The sequence below is a fragment of the Phyllostomus discolor genome, chromosome 9, assembly GCF_004126475.2.
Source record: "Phyllostomus discolor isolate MPI-MPIP mPhyDis1 chromosome 9, mPhyDis1.pri.v3, whole genome shotgun sequence".
NCBI lineage: Eukaryota > Metazoa > Chordata > Mammalia > Chiroptera > Phyllostomidae > Phyllostomus > Phyllostomus discolor.
The window spans coordinates 14,942,215-14,968,073 of record NC_040911.2 but is presented as its reverse complement, the minus strand read 5'-3'; the positions used below and the strand labels follow the sequence as shown (position 1 = coordinate 14,968,073).

General features: G+C 42.2%; 1 protein-coding gene across 1 annotated transcript in view; it reads left to right on the top strand.

Annotated features, from left to right (window-relative positions):
* DCC (DCC netrin 1 receptor) overlaps nucleotides 1-25,859 on the top strand; it is a 1,018,954-nt gene that overhangs the window by 711,275 nt on the left and 281,820 nt on the right. Inside the window, exon 9 of the mRNA XM_036010199.1 lies at nucleotides 13,991-14,145. Coding sequence (XP_035866092.1) covers nucleotides 13,991-14,145 — 155 coding nt within the window. The remainder of the gene's footprint in view (nucleotides 1-13,990; nucleotides 14,146-25,859) is intronic.

Genomic DNA, 25,859 nt, shown 5'->3' with positions numbered 1-25,859 from the left:
GGATTGTGGACTCCAGTCTTAGAAGTTTATCTGAGGGGATTTCTGAGGCCAAAGTTTCAGGTACAGCCTCCTGAGAAGATTTACTTTACCAAATGAGACCACATTAAGCAAAAGTTTTGTTAGGGGTAATCTGGCCCATGCAAGTCTCATACTGATATCTAGCAGTTATCGGAAAGTCCAGTAAGTGCAATGAGATTTGTTTTTCGGCCATTTTTTGACATATCAACTCAAACGAGTTGACTTTTTTTTTCCTGTTCCAGCTAAACTAAGGCTGGGACTGGCATGTGCATCCATTCACCACTTCTCTCATGAGGCTAGTTTCATGTTCTAGTTCATTCACGGAGGCTTGCTCTTTCAGGGTATTGGCTATGCAAGATGCTCTAATTGGAGCTTGTACCCTACTTTATCCGAAAGCTTGTTTCCTACTCTTCTCTCCTGTTGGTTTCTAAAACCCCTAGCTGTAGACTTCTGTCTATGGGTAAATTCTCTCAGACAGACACCAACTCCACAGGGTCTGCTTTCTCTCTATGCAAGTTCCTTCACTTTGCTGCTAGCATATTCATGGGTAATTTTTAGTGAGAGATTTTTAATAATTTATCCACTATTTTAGGTGTGCTATGACAGCAGAATTTTTTTACAACATATCTAGTTTGCCAAATTGTTTGAAATGGAATTTTGTAGTATTTGTCAGATGCCCATGAGGTAGGTATCATCATCATAGGTCATTGTTTATCAACATTTGAACATGTATATTTGAATATAAGCACATTCAGTGTTTAGAAAATTTTATTTAAGATTAAGCACAGCCACTCTGTAAACATTTCACTTGGAAGGAATTGGAAAGATAGGGTGCTCTCTTAGTGGATCTTTCCATTTTGTTCCTTAGGTATTCTCTGAGTTTCTCTCCTCCTGGCCCTTTGGAATTTCTATAATCAAAGGTATTCAAAGAGACCGGCATGTGCAAGCCACTTTGCTTTGCAGAAACCCTATATTGCCAAGTTCCTAGACCCTGTAGAGAAGAATGCTTATTTACAAATGTACTGGACTTGCCTCTCACACAGGGAGAGAATGTCATCATTATGTTCTTCCATAGATGAAGGTTTGCATAGGGCAGCTAAAGTCTTTTTAAGTGTCCATTGACTTGGCTGAGTTCTGAGTTCCGCATCTTTTCTTCCATATTAAACCTCATCTTACATATAATCAGTCTAAAGTAGACACCCACTAGTAGGCAGGGACTTCTGGGATGTGGCAGCTTCTTCTTTCATTTGGAATAGGGACTATATTCACCATCTGTAAAGTATGACAGCCAACAGAAATGTTACCTGTTTTATGCATCTACACATAGGGGCCAGTTTGGGGGCAGTAGTGGCATGGAGGAAGTAGAGAGGGAGAGGGAGAAAGAAAGGGAGAGAGGCGGAGAAAAACGGCAAGTGCCCTGCTGGGCCCCAGTGGTCCACAGGGTTGAGCTCACCCTGGCTGTCATCACTCATCTCTGGAGAAGACTGGACTAGACGGCTGTCCCAGGTCTTCCAGTGCCTCCTGCAGTGCTCATAGAGAGCATGTGGGGAGAAGCTGGAATTCAGGTGTGAGGCTGCTGGCCTCTCCAGTTTGTGAGGACCGTAAGCACACAATGATCTCTAGGAACCCCCTGGGATATGAAAGGGACAATAGTGGTTGGGGGGCCAGAAAGGTGTTTAGTCCAAAATGCTACAGTGTGACAGTTGGAAAGAACAGTATAGCTTCTCTCATGCTGGGTCTCAAAGGCTTTTCCTTTTGGGTTCACAGATACCACTAAAGTATCTCTTTTTAAAATTTCTGTTCCTTTTGTAATTTGACCTGACTTTAATGAGAAAGGAAAGAAATACACATACACAAGTAGCCTATGTTCCCTGAGATAGTCCATTTCCATGAAGAAGCAGGAATTTGCTCTCGTCTTATCTCTGCAAACACTGAACTCAGTGCCCTTCTGATAAGCCTCGTAAGTTCCTTGGATCTCAGTGTGCACAGTTGTGAACACTGGAGGTAATAATTCTTGCCCAGGTGTCCTAATGTATCTACCAGGATTTCCTGGAGGCACCTCGAATTCAGCTTGCCCCAAATCATACTCACCGTCTCCTCCTTAAATATATTTTCCCTCCTTTGTTTCATTTTATGTTAGTTCCTCCTATTCTGTTGACTAAGCAAAACAAACCAACCAAGTCCAACTTTACCCCTCCCCGTCTCCCAGCACTGCCACTAGTCATCAAGCCCAGTGGGGTCTGCACTGGCCACAGCTGAGTCACGTCCCCTTTATTCTGTTTTCTTCATCGTACTGCCCTGATCTCTGACAACAGGTTCTCACCCTCTAATCCCTCCCCCTCACTGTCTCTAGTTATCTTTTGAAATACAGTTTGGATAACTTACTCCACGGCTAAAAAAGGTGAATATTCTTCAATTTATAATGATTAAAATATGCCACTTAAGTCCAGATGGATGGATTTGGAAATGGTCAAATGTTGATCTTTGTGTTTTTAATTATGCAAAAAAAAACAAGCATAACATTTTTCTGCTATAATTGACAAGGAGAAGAGCAGTTGTAGCTCTCGGAATTGCTATGAGAATTAATTGGAAAATTCAAGGAAAGCATCTGGGTCAGCCAGTCACTGCACGTAGGCAGAATGGAGGGGCTCGGGATGGAAAGGCTGACAATAAAGCCCAAAGTGGGGCAAGTAATCATAACAATAGGTTGCTATTTTTTGTGTGAGCCATTTGTTTTTATAACTGCCCACTGTTTCCTACTTTTAAAGTCATTCTATCATTATCTGTTGAAATCTTTCTTGTCTTCCAAGCCCAAAGACCAGTTCCCGTATCCCATTGGCTAGTCATTCCCCTGGACATAACGTGGTCTTCATCAACTCCAATCACTGCAGCTTCTCCACGATCCCTGTTTAAACGCCATACTTTCCTGGCACGTTCCAGACACTTGATTTCTTATTTTCTACGTGGGACGCTGATTACAACAAACCTTTGATTCCACAGAGACCTACAATTCATTGATTCTACAGTGTTTTCATTGCTCGTCATCCTCCACTTGTTAAACAGCAAAAATCCCCTGGCCAATCGTTATAAACACGCACCAATGTTCTGCTTACTACACTCTCATTTCGTATTAATTTCTTGGCAACAACCAACTCAACCAAATGTAATTTTCTACCTACTCTCTACCTGTACCCTTTTGTGTTTTCTAGCTCTCCACCAGAGTGAACATATGCTCCATGTTTCTGAGCCGAGATCCTCATTGTGCTCCTATAGGTTTATTTAGCTCCCTAACACCATAGCTTTCTAAAAGGTAGTGGATTGAACACTTGCCTCAGATTAGCAGTCACTTTGTCAGGAAAATTACCCTAGTTGAAATCATCATTAATCTGTCTGACCGGTTAATGGTGTCAATAAGGCAAGTGCCATAGAAAACATTTTTTATTCGGTCACTTGGGTGCTTTTATTCCATTTATCAGAGAGCAGCCTAAATTCTAGAACCTGAAAGACAGAATTTCGCAGGACAAAATTGCTTCAGAGATATCCAGCTGTCCCCTCCTAGTACCTAAAAATCATTGGAATTGAAGGGGATCTTTTGAATCATAGTCCAGCTTCCTTCTGCTTGGAGACTGATGCGCAGGGGAGGGCTCGGTCACATGCCTACGCCCACAGAGTCGGCATGAGCAATGAGGGCAGGCATGTGTTGAGCACATACTATGCCAGACACCAGACTAAGCATCTTACATACATTTTCTTATCTAGTCCTCACAACAAAGCGTTACCCAGAAGAAGAGGTGTACACCCCCGGGATGCAGCCAGTAAGCGGCAGCAGCAGGACTCACTGCAGCCCAGCTCCGGAGCAGGTGTTCCCGGCTGCTGCAGAGGCTTCCTCCTAGTGATGAGCCTGGCGAAGGACTATGACGTCATGATTTTTTTTTTTAGAATTATGGCATGGATGTCTTCCATAGGCTTATTTATGCTTTGATGGCTAAGTTGATTTGCATCATTCCTTTACCATACAAAAGTTACAGTAGCGAACTTTGTAACGTCTGTATAGAACATCATCCCATTTGATAATCTAAAAGTTTTTGAGGAGTGTGATGCAGTGTCGCCGAAAGGCTCAGGCTACGTGGCTATGGGATTGAACTGCATGGGTTACAGTCCTGGCTCAGCGTTATACTACATGTGTGGCCTTGGGCCAACTACAGGTGCCTTGCTTTCCTCACTTGGTATAATAATAATGCCCGACATGTAAGGTTGTGATGAGTATTAAATGAAGTTAAGAAAAAGTCCCTAAAACACACGACCATTGCCTGGTGCAGCAAAAGCACCCAATTCTTGTTAGCTAGGGCTCTGTGCAAGCCATTGTGTAGGTTGGAAATGAAAGTCAATGAAATACAGATAACCCCCGATTCATAATTAGAAAGGGCTTTATCACTTTCACCAACTGCCCGTTTGATTCTCAGATAAAGCAGGAATGACCATCCTCTTGTTATGCGGGAGCATGCAGGGCTCTGCTCAGAGAGTCTACGAAGTGCTGCCCAAAGAGCTACATAACTAGTAAATATTAAAAGCGGGATTTAAATGCAAGGTTTCAAGCCCGGTGATCTCCTCACCATACCACACAAAGTAAAAGAGATTTCCTAACAGGGGCACATATGTAGTGCTGCAGGAGTTCAGATGAGAGAAGGAAAAACGCTTTTCTTGCGCATCATTCAATTTAATCTTCACAATAAGCCTGGGAGGGAGGCTGATAAGTGACTGGCATCTTCAGTTTGCAAATGAAGCAGAGAACACTCCAAGATAGGCCCTGACTTGCCCAAGGTCCCGACATGCTTATTTTGTGGCAGAACAAAGACTGGACCAGGTCTTCTGACTTGCAGCCCTGTATGCTTTACGTCGCTTTACGCTGCCTCTGAAAACCTCGGCTCACTGCTTAGGATTAGAGAACTGCTTTTCCTGATTGACATGGAGGATTCATCCTAGAATTGCTGTGTATTAGGTTTTCAACACGGTGTTTGCGTATTATTCCCCTGCTCTTCAGAGTGGAGGGCTGTGCAGCTGATGAAGCTTGTTATCCGTGAAGAGACCGTGTTATGATGGAAAGAGGGCAAGAACCAGAATCCAAAGCATTGCATCCTGACCCTGGCTTGCCACGTGGCAGGGTTAATTCACCTCCGCTTCTCGGTAAAATGTAAAACTTTGTCCTTTCCTCCCCACGATGTTGTTAGATCACTGAATGAGAGAAGGCTAATTTAATTCTTCCGACAAATTTAATAGATATTTTAAAACATGCCACCTATAAATGGCATATATAAATGGAGGCTGTGTATTCACCAGGAGTTGACGATGTCTAGCACTGTGACGGAAGTGACAGAGAAGCCAGCAGCCTCTTTGGAAGCACATCAGTAGTGTTGGGAGGACCATTCGATTGACGGATCTGTATAACTACACACCGAGTTAAGAGCTCTAAAGGAAAGGAACAGGCGTCCGCAAGAGAAGATCAGAAATGTGCACCGTGTCATGCTATAACCAGATTTGTGTTTTGAAAACATGGGGGTAGCTGCAGAGTGGAAATTGGCCAGAGGTGGCTGGGAGAAGTTAGGAAGCCGTTTATAGGCTGCTGCGGAAATCTGGGCAAGAGAGGATGCTGCATCTGAGTAATATATCAGCGGAGATGGGCCAGTGGTGGCAGGTTCTAGAGATATTTAGGAAGCAACATTGACAGGACCAGGTGATGGATTGGACATTAATGGTGAGAGAAGGGAAGTTTTCGAAGATCGTTTCTGAGTTTCTGGCTTATTTAAATGGGAGGTGGTAGGACAATTTGCTGAGTGAGATAAAGATGCTGGAAAAGATCCAGATTTGGGGATAAAGAGCCTAAATTCTGTTTCAGACATGATGGTTTGATGTACATTTACAATATTCAAGTGAGAATGTCAAACAGGACCTTGAAAACAGGAAACTGGGGTTCAGAGGAGAAGTTCAGGCCAGATATATAGATCAGAAGTTTGTCAGCATACAGATGGTAACTGCAGCTAGAAAAGGATGAGATGCCCCCCGCCCGTCTCCCCAAAAAAGTAGGTCAGCTCTGGGGTAGAGCTGGGGTAAATATGGCTCAGCTCTGGGCTAGAACAGGACCCAGAGCTGAGCCATATTTATTATGGGGGCATTGGTTGAAACTAAAAGAAAATATGTAATTTTAAACTAAAACTTGTTTTCATGAAAGAGCTTTTCATTTGTTGTTACAATAGTTATTTGTCATGTAACTAGTCTCCTAGATGTCCGCTGGATGCTCAAACAGAGATGGCATTAAAGAAAAAGCCTGTTTCTCAGACTGTGCTTAGAAAAAACCCAGAACATTTAACCAAAGCGTAGTGGAAATCCCTCTGACTGAGAAGATGATCTGACAACAAATAGTTATAGGACTCCGTTTCCCACTGTGCTTTGTCTGGTGCCCAGTCACCTCTGAGCCCACTTCTCTTCCAGGCAGCACTGGCTTTGGCGTCAGTGCCACCTGGGGTACTAGAAGTGTGGCATTTGGGTGGTTGTCACTTAGCTTGCTGCTGCCACTTTGAACCTGATTCCTTATTCCAGTGATTTTTGACCAGTGTGCCACAAGAATATTTAAAACACACACTATCTGACTGTTTAGTCAGGTGCACTGGTCTCTTCTCTTAGATTGGCAAATAAAACATGGCAACAGTCAACACAACAATAGCTGTCCTGTGTGAATGGATCAGCATTATAACTATTTGTTGTCAGATCGGCAAAAAAATATAGTATATTTTTGGTGCACCACAGAATTTTAGAAATGAGTTTATGTGTGCCGTGACATGCCCTGTTCTAGCATATACTGTATTTCAGTTTTGAAATCCTCTCCTCATTTCACCACTGTTTACCTCACTAAAGAACTAAAAATGAACCTGGAGTGAATAAAAAGGATATGTTAAAAATATTTCCATTAAAAATAACATAGCTCCTTCTTTACAAAGGAACATTAATATAACTCTTGTCTCTTGGAGCAACTAATTAGGTATTTGATACATTGAGACAGCGTTTGTTGCTCACCTCACAGCTGTTTACTTAACATGTGTACTAGAGACATGTTACAAATAATCCAGTAAAAAACAATATCATGCTTAATCTTTGTTTACTTCTGAAATATAAATATGGCAGTGCTAAACTCAGCAAAAAATAAAACAAACAAAAAACACACACTAGTGATTTTCTATTCCCAATCAAGTATGTTAGGTTAGAGAGACTTTGAGTAGGTCCCACGCTCAGCAATCACAGCATTACAGCATCACATGCTGTACATGAGACACAAGAGGGTGACGTGGCGTGCCAAAGGTCACCCAACTAAGTCGGGGTGGAAACTGGACAGAATCAAGCTCTGTGAGCATTTATGAGATCACACTGTGTAGCAATACTATGCAATTATTCTATTAAACTTTTCTCATTTGTTTGTGCATTCTTTTAAAGAAATTGTGAATATCAGCAACATAGTGATTCTTTGTGCTCAGTTGGTATATAAGCTGAATGTCAATAAAATATTCATGGAGTCCTGGCTGGTGTGGCTCAGTGGGTTGGGCCTTGTTCCACAGACTGAAAGGTCTCTGGTTCGATTCCTGGTCAGGGCACATGCCAGGGTTCCAGGCTAGGTCCCCAGTTGGGGACGTGCGAGAGGCAAGCACACATTGATGTTTCTCTCCCTCTCTTTCTCTCTCTCTTCCCCTCTTTCTAAAAATAAATGAATAAAATCTTTAAAAATTAAATATGAATGGAATATGGCTTCTCTTCTAAAACATTTAACAATTGCATCAAAGAGACAGACGTGTTTACTAACACAATGAGATGTGTTCTATAGTAGATGCATAAGCCAGAAGCAGCAAAAGCACAACAGAGAGAGCACTTAGTGCTGCTGAAATCGGAGGATGTAATGATAGGAACTTACAACCAGGAGAGGTCATTTGAATTGGATTTGAAGAGTGAACAAACTTTTGCCAAACCAAAAAGAAACTGCTAACCAGAGAGAAAGGAACAAAACTGATGAAAGACAGAATGACAGAAGACAGAGGAGCCAGGGAGTGATGCGGTGTTTTGAGGCGAGGTGACTCCTTGCGGATGCGAGTGAAAGGTTTAGCCCACATCCCGAAGGTCTTTGGCTCACGTCCCGAGGTGCTGAGATTGTGTTAACCGTAGAATGGCAGCAGCTCAAGGTTTGAGGCATGGAGTTGACTATGTACGTTAGAAAAGAATGTCTGTCAATAGAAGATAGAAGGAAGGGGGGAACCAATGACAAAGAACTAGGAAGAGCTGTTGCTACAATGCAGCGTGTTGTAGATACAAGCCAGATCCGGGCCAGGGCAGGCACCGGAGACCACTGCCCGACCAGAGTTCGCTCTCAGTGCAACTGATGCGAGCTTACTGTCTGTGCCCCCGTGTCCCACTTCGTGACGTTAGATGAACAGGACTTACAGACTGAGCTCAGAGGGGCGGCAGCATGATTGTCATTGGGCCACTCGGTGTGCTTTTAGATCGTAGCAGTTATTTTCTAAGAAACCTCAACCATGTAGCCCAGAACACTCACCACTAGAATGTATAAGAAAGCAATGCTTGTGAATGAACTCTTCTTGGTCCCGATGTAAAGGTCCAAGTAGGCAAGCTGCCCACAGATTTTTTCAGTTAGCAGGAGGAGACAGCCTTGTATGCTTACACTTTTATGTGGGCTTTCAGTGATTGAATTTGATGTGAATGGACTCTAGAAAGCTCTGGTGACTTACTCCCTTTACTTAAGTCAATTTACCTTGAACTCGCCTGAACCCCACACTACTAAACCAGAGTCGGGGGAAAGGGGAGAGTAATGGGGTTTTGTCTGACAGTGTCTGCCACCAGAAACCGTGACTCTGATCTCTGCAGATTGGAAGGGTCATTATGTCTTGAGAGCCATGGCAGAGAACTTCACCGAGAGGCAGCCAGCCAGGGCTCCTGCTGTGTGGCCAGGACTAGTCAGTGCTGTGACAGTGATGCTGTGACAGTGACAGACAGAACGCCCCAGCGCATAGCTGTGCCAGCTCCCAACATCTGTGTTCTCTGTTCCTCAGAACCTCGTGTGCTTATCTGCCAGTGACAGAGAAGCAGGGACTGCAGTGAGCAGACAGAAAATCCTAATAATGAACCACTTGGATGTGGAGACGATGGAGAGTTAAATGACTTTACAAGGCTGGCATTGTTCTGTGGTGGGACTAGAGAAACGCAGAGTAACTGACTGCCTTTCCAACTCAGATTGCCCTTGCTTGCTGGGAAATGACTTGCAATGTTTAGTTTCTACAAAAGGGGTGATCAAAAGCCTCCTTCTAATCTTTTGGTCTTGTAACTGGACAAATCTGTGAAGTGCATTGTGGCAGGAAGCACCATTTTCCCAGAATGCATTTGAGTCACATTAGCGGTTTGCTGTCCTCCCAGCAGGACCTGAGGAAGCATCAGAGCAGCGGGGGACACACCCAGACACCAGCAGGGACGTCCCATGTGCCAGAGCTGTCCAGCTGCTGGTGGGGGGAGCTCGGAGTCCCTACTCCCTCTCAGATGATGGCAACAAAGCCTCCACCTTTATAAACATTACTATTTTCATTCATGGAACCTGTTTAATACCTCTAGGGATGACCACTTTTTTTTATTTAACTTATCTCTACAAGCAGAATTTATCTGACAGAACAAAAATTAAACAACAAAATTGGGGGCAGGCCCATAGTTTAATTGCATTTGTTTATTTTCCTTTTTTATGATGGTATCTCTTATCAATTTCGTATTCCTGCATCTGAACACTTTGTGGAAAAGTTCTCTTCTTGGACTCATGAGCACTCATTTTATCCTGAGGTTGTGATGGGATTTGGGAGTAAAACTGAAAGTAACAGCCCTGACTATCGTATATGGAGGACTCTAATCTGAGTACCAGGCACCATGCCTACTGCTTTATATGCTTTGCATTGACTTCTTTAGGAACTCTATAAAGTAAACATTTTATGACACCAATTAGCACTCAAGGAATCAGGGGTTCAGATAAGTTAATGAAAAACGCAAAAACACGCACCCCAGATTAAGAATCCTGAATCCACCTGCAGCCTACACAGCACTCGGCTGTGACCCCAGGTTGATGTGATAAGCAGACTTCTGAACAAAGGGACACATAAAATGAAAACGTTCAAACGTTATATAAAACCATGAAGAGCCCACACTGAAGAGATGAGTGGCCAGTCTAGAGCAGAACCAGCCTGAGCCCAGAAGAGGGGCCACAGGGTTGCTTCCGAAGCCATGTTTGCGAAGAAAGCACATTGCGTTTGCTCAAACTGTGTTTTTACAGATCGCTAACAAAGAAGAAGTGTTTTCTAAAGACTTTTTGTTCTCACTTCATGTAACATTGAGCAACTATCAATTGTGCTTATTAATGAATACAATGTTACCCATGCTCATTATTAATTTGGAGTACATTTTGGAGGCTCGTAGAGACTATGGAAGCCTAAAACTCCCTTCCCTGTAATAAAGTCCAGAAACCCCTTTTCTATGTGAGTGATGTTTTCATTATATGACTTTGGACATTTTTGCTTGTGCATACCCGAATTTTCTTGTCTCTTTCTTTCCTTTGAAGAATGCCTGTTCAAAGGGTTAGGTCAGCATGTCCTGGAACACAGCTATTTCATCTAAATTATTTAGTAGTTATAAAAATAAAGGCAATTATGAGAGCTGCCTTTCCTTATAGATAACCCAAGAAGTTTGGTTTGAAAATCTGACCTTCAGTGACAGCTCTGCCTCTTGAAGGTCCGGAGAGGATAGGAAACGACTCACAATAGATCACAGATGAATTCACCCTCACGGCTCCAGGCAAGCACCCAGCGGGCCGTCTTCCCCTGCAGGACCCCAGGCTTCCTTCCCAAAGTGCCCGCGATCCAGCTAGGCCCCTCCTCTTGCCACTGTTGTTGCATGGTATCAGCACTGGGTTCGAGGATAAAGCTTCAGATTTCATTCTTTTCTGTGCTTGCCATGAACTGTGAGTGCTTCGGGGAGAAATATTTCTCTAAATCTTCTTTTGCATCTGTAAAAGAACAATAATAAAACCACCCTATCTATATAAAAGGGCTAAAGGAGGTAACGTATATAAAACTTCTTCCACTAAAAGAAAATAAATGAAACGCAAAAATCCACATCCACCAGGGACACAATCTGATTTGAGAGTTTGCTTTTAAAAAGCAACTCACTGTTTTGAATCGTCTTAGTCTGGTGAGGGAGAGCAGTGTGCTCTGTGGCACGAGGAAGCATCGTCTGAGGGTCCCTGCCCTTCCCTACTGTAGGTTCCCGTTGAGCCCCACCCAGACGCGTCCCCAGCTACGACAGGATTCATCCCTGCAGCAACTTACCACAGTGCTCCTAAAGAAACGCCGAAGCCTTGTGCTGGATCCAGATTCGTGCCGGGTGTTTTTTACATTGTAGAAAACTATGTGCCATCGAGTTTACAGTTTTAATGACTTTTAAGTACAGAGTTCTGTGGCATTGAGTGCATTTACTTTTTTGTGCAACAGTTCACCCTCCATGTTCAGAGCCTTTTCATCTTCCCGGACCAAAACTTTGTGCTCATCAAATACTAACTTCCCATTCCTCCCTCCCCCTCGCCCCTGGTAAGGACCCACGGTATCTATTTTAATTTATCAGCAGTATGGAGTAAAATTATGCTAACTGCTATAACAAATAATGGCTAATGTTATTTAATTCTGCCCTGGCTGGTATGGCTCAGTGGAGCCATGTGGCTGAGGCACTCAGTGGATTGAGTGCTGGCCTGTGAACCAAAGGGTTGCAGGTTCGATTCCCAGTCAGGGCACGTGCCTGGGTTGTGGGCCAGATCCTCAGAAGGGGGATGCATGAGAGGCAATCACATATTAATGTTTCTCTCCCTCTATTCCAGGGGTGTCAAACTCATTTTCACTGGAGGCCATATCAGCCTCGGGGTTGCCTTCAAAGGACCAAATGTAATTTCAACTCACTTAACAGTTAAGGAGTACTTACATTTACACAGTCCTAAAATTATTTTGGCCCTTTGAAGGCAACCTCGAGGCTGATGTGGCCCCTGGTGAACATGAGTTTGACACCCCTGCTCTATTTCTTCCTCCCTTCCCCTCTCTCTAAACATAAATAAATAAAATCTTTTAAAAAATGCTACTTGATCCCATAAAGTAGAAAAAGGATGTCCGTGATTGAAGACAGTTCTTCCTCCAGCTCTCCTCCAGGATCCTCGCAAACTCGGACTCCTCCGTCAGGAGTTTACGGCCTCCAGGTCACCAGGCCTGCTGTCTGAAGGGCACAGCTGGAGGAAGAGAACGTGGAGGGAACCGTGCAGGGCGGGGCAAAAGTAGGTTTGCAGCTGTGAGTGTGCAACACACAGAATTTGTTTATATTTAATTTTTTTTATTTATTTACAGAAGAGACAGAGAGAGGAAGGGGAGGGAAAGAGAGAGAGAGAGAGAGAGAGAGAGGCTGTGATCTGCTGCTCCACCCATCCATGCACTCATTGGTTGATTCCTGTCTGTGCTCTGACCCAGGATCCACCCCGCAACCTTGGAGTGTCAGGATGACATTCTAACCAACTGAGAACTGAGATACCTGGCAAGGGCCACAGAGTTTATTCTTGTATTATTAATTATTAATTACTGTATCATCTTCCAGACGAACAGCCCTAAACCTCCTTTTGCCCACCCTGTGTGTGTGGCTTTTCCAGGCCAGGCTTTGCGTCAGCACACATTGCACACGGACTCACTGGGAGACTCAGCCACACGGCCTCGTGTGGGCTCTGCTTGTGAAGAAGAGGGCCTGGGCGAGGGCGAGCCCGCCAGCCTCTGCCGCAGTCGTCAGAGTGTCGGTGGAGTGAACATGCGCATGCCCAGGGGTTGTCACCCTGTGTTCCCTTAAACTCCCTTTTCATTTCTCTCTCTTTCAGCCTCGTTTGCCGGGAAAATATAAGTTTCATTCTAAATATCTCCCAATCCCAAATAAAATCAAATGGCAAAATTAAAATCTACATATAATTCCACTGAGGTATAAGAGATACTATCTAGAAATAGAAACTTTAAGGAACTGTAGAGTAACTTAAGCAGATTTCCTTCTTCACCCATTCAATCAAGTGTATGAGGCCTATGAGGGTGTAAATGTCTAAAATCATGTATGTCCTTAAAGAATATTTTAGTAGTTTTCCTTTCTGATAGATCAGCATCCATGTCCATAGGGTTTGTTTTCTCTTCAGATGCATTTTAAATGCCACCATGGTCAGCAGATTGATTTATTGGTTTGGAAGCACTGAGGAAGTTTTTAGTTGAGAATGCGCTGGACACATGCAGATGTGGCTTGAAGAACACGGCAAGGACCCGTGTTGCCTCTGTGCAGAGAGGCGTCTGCCTCTGTGTACTAACTGCTGTTAACGTCACCGCGGGAGCTCGCAGTCCACAAACACCAGCACTTGGCATCTGCCGTTTCCTTTTGTGTAGTGAAAGGAAATGCAGAAACGCATTTGTCTTGTCGGCGATACTCACGGAGACGGGTTTGTAGAGTAATGGAAAATCACTCATTAGCTGGAAGTTTGTGATAGGCATCTTCCTGTCTACATCCCAGATGCCTCTCCTCATTTTCATAGCTCTTTGTCATGAGATTCGAATTCTAAATTTTAAAGCATCGAAGGAAAGACTTTAGTTGTAGGTTTTACAATACTGGCACAAACTCGAACCCCGCAGTAACCCCTCAACCTTTTCTCTGTAGGCCCTCCAGGTGGTTTATCTCCCATAGTAAGTCTCAAAGGTCTTGAATCATGCCCCGGAGTCAACACTAAAGGAGGAAGCAGCCTTTTCCCCACCTCACTACTCTTGCACATTAATGACGATTTTGGCTAAAAGTATTGATGTTGGAATAACCTTTCCCTGCAACTCTGACTTCCCAGGGAACGAGCACTGAATACGTCCCAGCCCGGGTCCCTTCAGCTCACCGTGGGAAACCTGAAGCCAGAAGCCATGTACACCTTCCGCGTCGTGGCCTACAACGAGTGGGGGCCCGGGGAGAGCTCGCAGCCCGTCAAGGTGGCCACTCAGCCCGAGTGTGAGTATGACAGGCGAAAGGCCGCGTTTACGAAGTGTTTGTTTTTGTTGGCAAGACCCTTGAACACATTCATAGAAATTTCTTAAGAAAACGGATGGAAGATTTTTAAAGCAGTGTATGTAACTTGAGGATTTTAAAGGTAAGATAACTTCTTGAAAAAATGGCCTTCTCACTTAGGCTATGTCTTCTCAATGGCAAATTAACAACTCTAAAGGCCGGATCCGTCCCTACAATCTACGTGTTTACTTTCTAAGTAAGTGCTTGGCTTGCTGTCCCTGCCAGGACTCATCCTCCACATCGGGTTTCAGCCCCCTCCCCTGATTTTTCAGATTTTCCAGGTTTTTCTGCGAGAACGTAACATCAGAGGCAAAGAACAATGGCATAGGACTTCTAAGTGCAGGGACTTACTAAAGAACTTAAACATGCCCCAACACCCTCCAGAAGCCTCCGAGAGGGACCTGTGACTCAGGGAATGGAAAGAGATCATCTCTGCTGGGCGGTCGCACGACCCTCTGACTTGGATTGCTGTGTTAAGCTACGTGAGCACAGAGCAAAGCGGCCGAGGGCTCTTTGACCGAGTTAGAATTCAGCGATTTCTGCCTTTCTAAAGGAACAGCCTCCAGCATGTACACTTCAAAAACACTTCTGCATCTTAGTAGAAACATGTTGCTTTCTACTAAACTTCTAGTGTCATTTGAAAAGATGGATTACTGATGAGCAGTTGGCCAGCTTTATTTTATTTACAATTTTAAAAAAATCATTGAAGAAGAGACAGCAGGGGTGCTCAGGTAGAGATGGCATCTGGGTGCTGGTCACATGGCTGCCCTTGGCAAAGTCCCCATTCTCCCTTCCACTTGGTGAAGGCTGCAGAGACAGGATGATAAGTTGTTGCAGGCGGCAGGGTGGGAGAGGAATGGGCCGGTGGTACAAGTCTCAGAACTATTGGCCTCACAGAAGTAAAACCTCAGGTGGCATCTTTACAGGCACAATAATGTACAGGTTTCAGACAGTCTGTAGAAAATGCACTTTCCCAGGCAGGACCAGCTAAATAATTTGCAGGCCCCAGATGCTACATCAGGACATTAAGCCACGTTCCACGGATGACTCTTCTGAACTGGGGGCCTCATGCGACTTCTCTGGTCCTGTCCCCATGAAACTGGTCCCACTTGTGGGTTTCTCTTCTGAAAATGTTTTGTTTTGTGGCTGTTCGGTTTGAAATCACTAGGTAATGTCAATTTCCATTTCACAGTGACTGCATTAAACAGTATTTGAGCCATCAGTTTCTTTTCTGACTTACTCTTCATAGATTATATATATACATATATAATCAATAACTTATAAACATTTGTTCTTTTTAATCTCTAAAGTTGAATAAAAACAAATTAGGTCAGCATATATATTTTTCAAAAACCATATATGCCATGCTGTATACAGACTGACCAGTTTCAAAACCCATAAAAAAACTCTCTAAGGAAAACTCTTGTTCGATTTTCTAATAGTAGAACTTAAACTTAGAAGCATGTTCACCTTCAAAAGCTCCAGCTCCTGTGGACAATCCGAGTTCCTCATTTCCTATTCCTAACGGTGTCCCTGGAACTGTTTTCGTGTGCTTGCTTTTCAGGCCGACTGGCCATGACTGCACTTCTGATGGAAAATCCCAGGGAGTCAGCTTCCCTTTCTGAGGCTGGGCAATGTTATTTTTTCTTTTATCAATGCCAGTGTCTCTAAATGTCCAGTTTGAGAAATCAATTTCCACTGTTTTTTAAAAAACTCATTTTATGCCAACTTTCCAAGACAAAGGACAAGAAAATATTTTCTATTTTGACACTAATTACAATGTCTTCTTTAGTACACACACACACAAATGCTTAGGGTACAGTATTTGCTGCTGTGTTTAGTATTATTGATTTAAAAAATCATTCAGTAGTTATTTGTATCACACAACATTATAAAATAAAAAAATGATATCAATCATTATCAGTACACTTAATGAACATCTATTATGTTCCTAACGCTGTTCTATGCTATCTGAGGCACATTAAAAAGGCATATGTGTGTAACAGTGTAACAGTATTTAATGGCTATCAGAAGCTTCTTGGGGAAGCAAACATTCTAAAGCTGTAGCAGTCACAACACAACTAAAGGAAACTGGTAAGAGATTGTCTGCCAACTGAGTCACAGATTAGCTGTGGGCCCCTTACCTGTGATGGCTGAGGCATAGCATCTAATTACTTTTTCATGCCTAAATCCTATCACGTCCACCTCCTCAAATAAGTGTTGTGTTGCAAAGACAGCTAGCCTGGTCCTTTCGGTAGCAACCATTCCTGCTCATTCAGAGAGCAGGGTGGGAACCTGTGCAGAGGACCCCCCTGGGCATGGGCCTCACAGTTAGCGTAAGCCATGATGAGACACAAAATAAAAACTACATGCTGGCTCAATGAAACATGGGGCTCGTTGGCATAGTTGTCTCACGTAAGGTATCTTGCCTCCAGAAAATGAAAATGGGGGACCCTTCTGCTTTAGAACCATGAAGGAGCCTCGAATTTTCTTCACTAAGGGCAGTGATAACAGACTTGGAATGCGAACGTACTTTCAGCCTTTCCTGGCAGCGTTGTGTCACTAAACCACCTCTGCCCGTACCCCTGTGTGCGGCGTGAGGGCTCTTTTCTCGGCAAGCCATTCATTGTTCCTCTGCACAGTGACCAGGTTCTATATCATTGACAGTTGCCATTCGAAAATTCTTCTCTGAGTAAAAAGGTAGATGGGAACAGCTCAGCCTAAACAGTACGTTTGGAATACCCTGTACGTGTTCAAGACAGTTAGCCAACTCCTTCAGTTCATTTCAATTAAGAGTACTGTGTAGCTCCTTTGTTGTCTTATTACAGACATTCGGATAAATAAATAATATTATCATGACTAATAGGTTCTGCATGTGTATTTTATCTTCTGTTGTTAACACAAAGTGCCATTTTGGTGATTTAAAAATATTTCTAGCATAAGGAACACTTTATCTTCTCCAGGCCTGCTCAGTAATGCACAGATTGCAGAGGGAGACAGAATGCTCTAGAGATCCAGGGTCTATTTCCTGTGGTCCCCTCCCCTTTCCTCTTCCCCCTCTCTCTCTTCCTCCCTCCCCCTTCCCCAAATGGTTCCCCTTTCCACCTAGAACTTTCTCCTCTTCTTATAAGCTCTTCTTTTTGTTTTTTTTTTTTTTTGAGAAAATGCAAAGGCTGATTTTGTTCTTTGGCTAGACTATCAGAATTTAGAGGCAAGGGGGAAGGGGGCATGTGTCCATCACTATTTCTCTCCCTGACAAAATGATCTTCTCTATTGAAAATGGCTCTCATCTGGGTCTGCATTTGGTGGCTCCTTTCATCGCTGCTTTTCCAAATGTGACGTAGTAATTGTACACTAAAATTACATAGCTTCTCACAAATTGAATTCAAGTTTTCCATATTATTCGAAAATATCAACTCTATTACGAAAGCCACATTCTCAAGGAATAAACACTGATGGAAAATATGTCTGAAATATAAATTAGCCAGCAACTCTTTCCAAAAGTGCATACATTTTATAATAATCATTTAAAGAGATCAACAGCCTAAGATCCAGTTTATGAAATAATCGCCCAGAATAGCACGGCTTGATTTATAGAAAGGTTTGTGTTCCCTGATTGTATCTTCCTTTTGCTAAACCCTTGCTCTTTCCCCCGCCTTTATGGAGTATAATTTCTCCACTGTATTGTCAGCAGGATTTAAGTCTCTGCCTGCTTAAGACTTGTCTAATCTCTTCGTACCACATGTGGAGAATTTTTGAATTATTATTAGGGATCCTTTAAGATGCTGTTACGACAGTTTAATCGGGAATGATAAAAATGGACTGCATGCTGGCTCGAGGCTGGCGTTAGAATGGGAAGCCTATTTGCTAGACCACAACCCCATTATCCACAAAACCCTTTTATATTTCAGTTGTAAGTAATATTCTTTGTCCATTATATTCTTTGCCCTGAAAAGATGAGTGAAAGCAACCCCCTAGGTCCGGTGACTTAGAATACATTAGCCAGAGGAATAGGCATGTGTACTGCTCTCCTTGTGTCTAGGGTTTTGTTTTAAAATTCTGACAGTGCCTTACTTGTTGGTGGTTATGGAGAGAGCTGAGATGTCTCTGCATATTGTCTCCAAAAATTACTGCCTGTATCTTAGAGCACGTTTCTTAATCCTTGAGACCTCAGTTTTCTCAATTATAAATTGGAGATATTGTTTACTCTTCCTCCTCCCAGGATCTGAAGATGAAATGTGATGAAAGGGAAGCCCTTTAGTCTTACTTGGCATCTTATAGGCACTCAGTAGAAGGTCCCTGCCCCTAACAGGATCACATAGAAGCATGGTTCCAACTGCCCTGCACTTGCAACAAGGTGGTGGCTAAGTAGGACAATCACCAAGATAATTAGGCTAATATAATCCCCTCTTGACAGTTTAGAACTGGCTTGGTTGTAATTTTAAACACACACACACACACACACACACACACACACACACGATCTTTCCAGAAGGTATCCAGCTATGTAATATGAAAAACAGAGACATTTACTGAAGAAATTTAAGATGCAAGAAACACTGTATGTAAGACAATGACACTTCAGTCCCCTTTAAAGCAGGCACCTTGGGACCTCACACAGTTCTCCCAATCGCCATCAGCTGCCCCATCATATTTTCCTGAATCTCATCAACAGTCTCAAATCTCTCCCCTTTCAAAGGTGATTTCAGTTTTGGAAAAAGCCAGAAATCACAGGGTTCCAAATCTGGGCTGTAGTGGGGCTGAGTCACCTGGGTGATTTGATGTTTCACCAAAAAACTGCATGAGATGAGATGCATGAGCAGATGCATTGTTGTGATGAAGCTGCTCATCACCAGTCGCCCATAGGTGTGGCCTTCTGAATCATCTGAATAGTTTCCATGGAGGAATGCTCAAGCTTGATGCAAAATTTGATGCAGATTCATTGTTGTACTTACTCAGTCATTTTGATTGACAGCCACACAGTACTCATGCTCACTCAACAGCATCTACTGGTCCACTGACTGGCACAGTGAAGTTGTCATTGTTCACACATGCTCATTCAGTCCACTCTCCTTGCTGCTAGGTTATATCGATGTCATACAAACCTATATTTGTTATATTAACAATAGATGAACTTTTTCTGTACAGGCTATTTTATTTATATATATATATAACTTTCCCCCTAATTATCTTCTCCCTATTGTTTAGCAGGCTATTATAGACTGGGTTGTCTTCTAATTTACTTTACCTAATGTACATCTTCATATCCCTAACTAAATTTTGAAGTCTTATAATCAGGAAACATTCTATCCTATAAAATGTGTCACAGCATTGCCATTTTATGAATAGCTGCTTGGTTAGAAGATGCTGGTTGAATCTGATTTGCACTATAATGTGTGACAGAACCATTAAATATAAGTTGTAGTTATTTCACTGTGATTCTATAAATTAAGCAAACCAAATAATTTATAGTTCTGTTCAGATCATTTCTTTTAGCACTTGAGCTGATTTCCAGTTATTAACTGTACTGCATGATGATTTGAGTGAATATTTGGGGTGGCCGTTGTGGCAAAGTTGACCATGAACCCATCAGCAACAGGCCAGGTGTTGAGCACATGGCTTTAGATTGATAGTAGAAAGAAGTAAAGATAAGCACAGACATTCCACCTTTTTTGGTAGCATAGAATGCTGATGCAATTTTAAAAGTCTCTCATTGCACAACATGCTTTCTGGTATTACAAAAACAAGATGTGAGAAGCAGTGCAGGCTTCTTCACTCAGGCCCATGAATGAATGAAGAAAATAAGGAGAGAAATTAAAAGCTAGTAGTTTAACTTCCTTGGCGACAGAAGACTTAAGGAACCCACTTGGGCTTAATGGTCAATTAGGTGAGGTATTATGTCTTTTACAACAGTGTATGTTAGTGGAAGAATTAAAGGGAGACTTGGAAGGATGAATTGTCTAATCACTGCTAGAAGAGTCCCGAGCAAATGTGAGTATAATTCATTTGTTCACTCGTTCATTCAAAATAATTATTTTATGCTAAGCTCTGGACCTTCACTGTTTTATAGTGTAACAGCAAGTCACACGTGTCTATTTAAAGTTGTGTGCCAAAATAAAATTAAATTTAAAATTTAGCTTTTCAAGCATACTAGATACATTTCAGCTGTTAAACAGCACTTAAAACTTAAATATATATAAAAAACTAAATGATTAGTTCTGTAGTCTTATTAGCCACATGTCGAAAGTTCGTGTGCGAGTAATGGCTACTATTTCGGACCACACAGAGAGCATTTCCATTAGTGTAGACAGTTTGGTTGGACAGAACTGATCTAGTCACTGTGCTGGTAAGTGAAGGTACAAGGCGAGTCAGGCATTGTTCTGACTCTCGAGATCGAGTGGAAACTAATAGAACTCACTTTAAAACAACATTGAACAGATTGGTCTCTGAGAATGCTGAAATGTTTTTAGTCATTGAAATAATATAAAATATTTATTTTTAAAAGACCAGAGAATCTAGATCTGATCGTATTCTCTGGTTAGTTACTTAAAGTTCCTTAAATATTTCTCAAGTTAAAAAAAAGTTAAAGTATTTTTCAAAACAAGATTAAAGATAAAAGACAAAGGTTGTGTGTTGCTTTGATTACATAGTGGTACGGCACAAGTTCAATTTGTTCCTAAAAATATTCTGTTGTCTTACTGTTATTCTCTTTTGTTTCGAGCACAAAGCATAATTCAGGCTTCTTCCAGTGGTATGCCCAAACATCCAGAGAGGCTATATGCTTGGTGAGAAATATATAGAGCAAAAACAAATAAAATTGAAACCTATATAACTTTTTTTAAAAGATTTTATTTATTTATTTTTAGAGAGGGAAGGGAGGGAGAAAGAGAGAGAGAGAGAAACGGCAATGTGTGGTTGCTGGGGGCCGTGGCCTGCAACCCAGGCATGTGCCCTGGCTGGGAATTGAACTTGCGACACTTTGGTTCACAGCCCGAGCTCAATCCACTGAGCTACACCAGCCAGGGTAAAACCTATATAACTTTTTAAACTAATGCCACCCCAATAAATTGAATAAAATATTCTATTTTAGTTTTTCTAATAACTATGTTCACATTTATTTAAAATTACTTTCACTTTTATATTTTCCCATTACCATTTAGTCCTCTGATACCCCTCTCCCCCCAGCAATCACCACACTGTTGTCCATAAAAAATTATTTTAAAAGAAAGAATAAAAGCAAATTATTTCTCACTGATACTAGGTAGTACTGAGAAAGAGGACATGAAATTGTAATGATTGAAGTTTTCGGGAAGTATGGTGATCCAGCCAGGTATAAAGAGGTACCCTAAGTAGTTTTGGTCTGAATTTAAATGCCTAGTTTGGTTACGTATCAAATTTTTAAAAACAGTGAAAGTAGGTTGCCTGCTAAACTGAATTAGAGCAAAAGAGAGCTTGAGCGTCTTGAAGGATATTGTCGTCCTGCTGGGGCCGCCAAGGAAAGCTACTCCAGAGATAAAACAGCTGCACTGAGCTGTTCTGTGGGGCTCTCCCAGGTGTATCTTACTTTACAGGGAGCTGGGGAGTATTACTAATGCATAAAGATGGAAAGAGAATAGGGCATTTTGATCACATGTATATTTATACATTCTCTCATCTTGAGAGCCCTTTTCTTACCTTTGCAATCCACCAGCATTTATTGAGCACCTACTATGTGTCAAGCCTTCCATCAGTTGCTGGGCATAGAAAGTATAATAAGATGGGCAGGATAATGTCAAAACATTAGGAATGAAGTGTGTGGCAAAAATATATCTGGAAGATAAATTTTTCTGAATCGTACTGTAGGATCATATTTATTTCTTCTTTATTTTAACCTCAAGTTAGGAGTACACAGCAGTGATACATAATTTAATGCATTTGTGTTTTAGTATGAAATATGATAGTGTATTTTAAAAAGTATCACATCAAGAAATTGATAGTTGACCAACCTGCTGTAATATCCTACTGAAATTAAGTAAAACTCATTTCATTATTTTATCAATTCTTTTAACTGCACATTATATTCTATCTGCTGCAACATAGAGTAAATTTCATATGCCATACAAAAAACAATAATGTGACTTTAATTATTGCTGTCTAACTCCAGTGTTCCTTCATTATTATATTGTTTTAATAAAAGTTTCATTTCTAATTTGTAAGACTATATCTAGGCGAGAAAAACACGCAGTGTTCCCTGTTCTATGAAAACTCTTTTCTGATGGTCACTTAGGCTGCTTCCAGCACTTGGCTATTGTAAATAGTGCTGCTATAAACATCAGGGTGCATAGGTTCTTTTGAACTGGTGTTTCAGGATTCTTAGGGTATGATCCTAGCAGTGGAATTGCTTGGTCAAAAGGCAGATCCATATTTGTTTTTCTGAGGAATTTCCTACTGTTTTCTACAGTAGCTGCACCATTCTGCATTCCCACCCACAATGCACTAGGGTTCCCTTTTCTCCACAACCTTGCCAGCACTTGCTGTTTGTTGATTTGTTCATGAGGGCCATTCTGAACTGTGTGAGGTGGTATATAATTGTGGTTTGAATTTGCATTTCTCTGATAGCTAGTGATGCTGAGCATCCTTCCATCTGTCTCTGGCTCCTCCTCTATATGTCCTCCTTGGGGAAGTGTCTATTCAGGTCACAACAACATGGATGGAACAGGAGAATATCATGCTAAGTGAAATAAGCCATGAGGTAAAAGACAAATACCATATGATCTCGCCTGTAAGAGGAATATAATTAACAAAACAAACAATTGAGCAAAATAGAACCAGAGGCATAGAAACAAGGAACATACTGACAGTCACCATGGAAACAAGGAATAGACTGACAGTGACCAGAGGGGAGCGAGGAGGGGGGAAGGGTAGACAGAAGGGCAAGAAACTCATCAAGAAACATGTATGAAAGTATGAATGGCCAATGGACATGGACAGCAGGGAGCAGATTGACCGTTGGATCAGGGGCTGGACTGGGTGGAGGAGGGAAAACTGGGGCAACTGTAATAGAACTTAAATAAAATATTCAATAATTAAAAAAAAGAAAACTCTTTTCTGTCACAGCCCAAACTTCCCACCATGGGAAGCCCCAGACCACCTGTAATATAGGTGTTGAGCTGGGCCAGAATTTATGATCTCGGAACACTTGGCAGGTACAGGGAACTGCCATGAGTTGAAATGGAAAGATTTTAAGTTGATACCACACATTTACTGCCTCAGATCATGGCTGTTAAAATTGGACTCAAGGGGCTACCATCAGTGTCTGAGAGGAAATGATAATGAATTTTAATGAGGTTTTTATCAACTGAAAGTCAAATGGTGGAACTCATAGAACATGATAACATGGTCAGTGCAAGTGACCTGTCCATTACCTCCTTACTTAAACCAACAGTTGGTGTTCCAGATCTTCCAAACGGAATGAGAGTGAAATGAAAATATCTTACAGGGATGTCACAAAGCTTAAGAGAAGATCTGTAGGATGTGACTCAAAAGTACACTCTCAACTGATTATCCTGAGGATTAAGTAAGGTAATTAGTATAAAATAGTTTGCTCTCTGAACATGATTGGCCTCAAACAATGCTAACTCTCACAATTGTGCATTCTTCCAACGCTGGATTCTAATTATTCCTCCTGCAGTACTATTCCTTAATGCTGCCTGTGATTTGTTCCTTTCTATCTCTTTGCTTTTCATGTGTTTGAAATTCTCTTCTCCTTTAGGCTATTCTTAAAATTCTTCTATTTCTACTTTAAGATTTTATTTAAGATTTCTAAGAGCAGAAAGCCTACTTTGGCTAATTTACCACCTGGATCAATCTGTTAGTCTGCACAAATTCATTTTTCACTTTCCAAATTCTGAACCATATCTTGTCATTCATTCATTCAACAAATATTATTTGTGTGTCCCCAGCGGGCTACCCTGTATTTCCCAGCACTGAGAATTTAGCAGTAAAAAAGACAAAGTACTTATCCTCGTGGGTTTTATATTCTAGTGACAGAAAGGCACAATAAACAAAAACAAAGCATGCAGAAGAATAAAGCAGCTTAAGGGAACACAGAATGAGGAGGAAAGAGATGATTGATTATACAAGGGAAAATCAGAAAAGTCTTCAGGAAGAAGGGGCATTTCACAGGACTTCTAAATGAATTTTGGAGGGATGTCAACAAAGATATTGGGTGGAACCATTTCAGGCCAAGCAAATAGCAAATGCCCAGATCCTGGAAAAAAAGAGCAAGAGAAAGACCCGTGTTCTGCAGGCAATTGGGGGGTGGGGGCAGGTGTGCAAACGTGAATCAACAGGCAGCAACGCCCAGCTGTGAAAACCCTGGAACCCACACTGAATAAGGAACGTTTATTCAGTCTCAGGGTGGAGGCATCTACACAGGAGGGGGTGACATGGTTCAATCTTCATTTTCAAAGGTGAAGCAATTAGACGACAGAGAAAGCTGATGTGGTTTGTTCAAGAGCTGTTCCTAGCTCTAGTTTTGGTAAACACTGCGGAGGTGTTGAGGACTGGTAGCTTTGGGAGATGGGGACAAGACTGGCTGCGGGATGTGGGATGGGAAAAAAGACTGGAGTCACATTTACTCTTTAATTTTAGGCCTCAGAAACGAGGTGAATTGTGGGACCATTGCTGAGGTCAGAAACTGAGTAAGGAGCTATCTTGGAGGGGGTATGGTTAGGGGGGCTAGACTGGGGGACAAATCAAGGATTATTTTTTTTTGGCATGTTAGGTTTGACTGTTAAGTAGATTCGGGTTTTATTTATTCAGTTAGAGTGTGAACTTACATAAAGAGCCCAATATTTTGAATATAAGAATGAAAGCAAATGCCACATACTGCTAGGCCAATGGCCGATGCAATGCTGTATTTAGCTTCTAATAGTGTCGAACTGAGCTGTTGCCAGAAAACATGGGCAAATTCTCCATGTTGTAAACTGTAAAACATCTGTGCCCTGCACGCCCCTAATGCACGCGCCGCAGGGGTATGCCCAGTGCCATGCACAGAAGACACTCACCGAAGTATTCATCACAGAGGAGTTTCCTTCCTAGAAAGCCACCAGGCAGGCCAGGGAAGTGTAATTTGACGTGGCTAACACCCAAAAGGAGAACGGACCAAGGCAGCCTCAGATCTGCAGCCCGGGCTTCCAGCTACCAAGATTTTCCAACGAACCCTTTTAAAATGGGCAAATCAGTGCCAGAACCAGCTTGGTTTCCGGTACCCCAGGTTCGTTAAACAGGAAGTTGAATTCTAATGGGGTGTCTATGCAGGGAGGATCCAGAGTGTGAACCACCTGATGGCTCCACGATGCACCAGAATTTGACTGGTGGAAGCCCAGTTCAGGCCTAAGCAAAGGCCACAGAATTAAGGAGGAGTTTGCCTTTGGACTTGGAACATCCCTTTTCTTTACGCTTTCTCTGTCTTGGGGTCTTGTATCTGCCATTCACTAAGGACACCCAGAGGCCACGCATTGTCTGAAAAATAATGTTGAATCCATGAAGTTCCTTTGAGACTGTTGATTCAAATCACTGAATTTTAAAATGAATGAACTTGGATCTCAGAGAGCTTCAGGGCAGTCACAGGATGGGATGGTGCACTGGTGGGTGCCCCAGGCCTGCATCTAGTC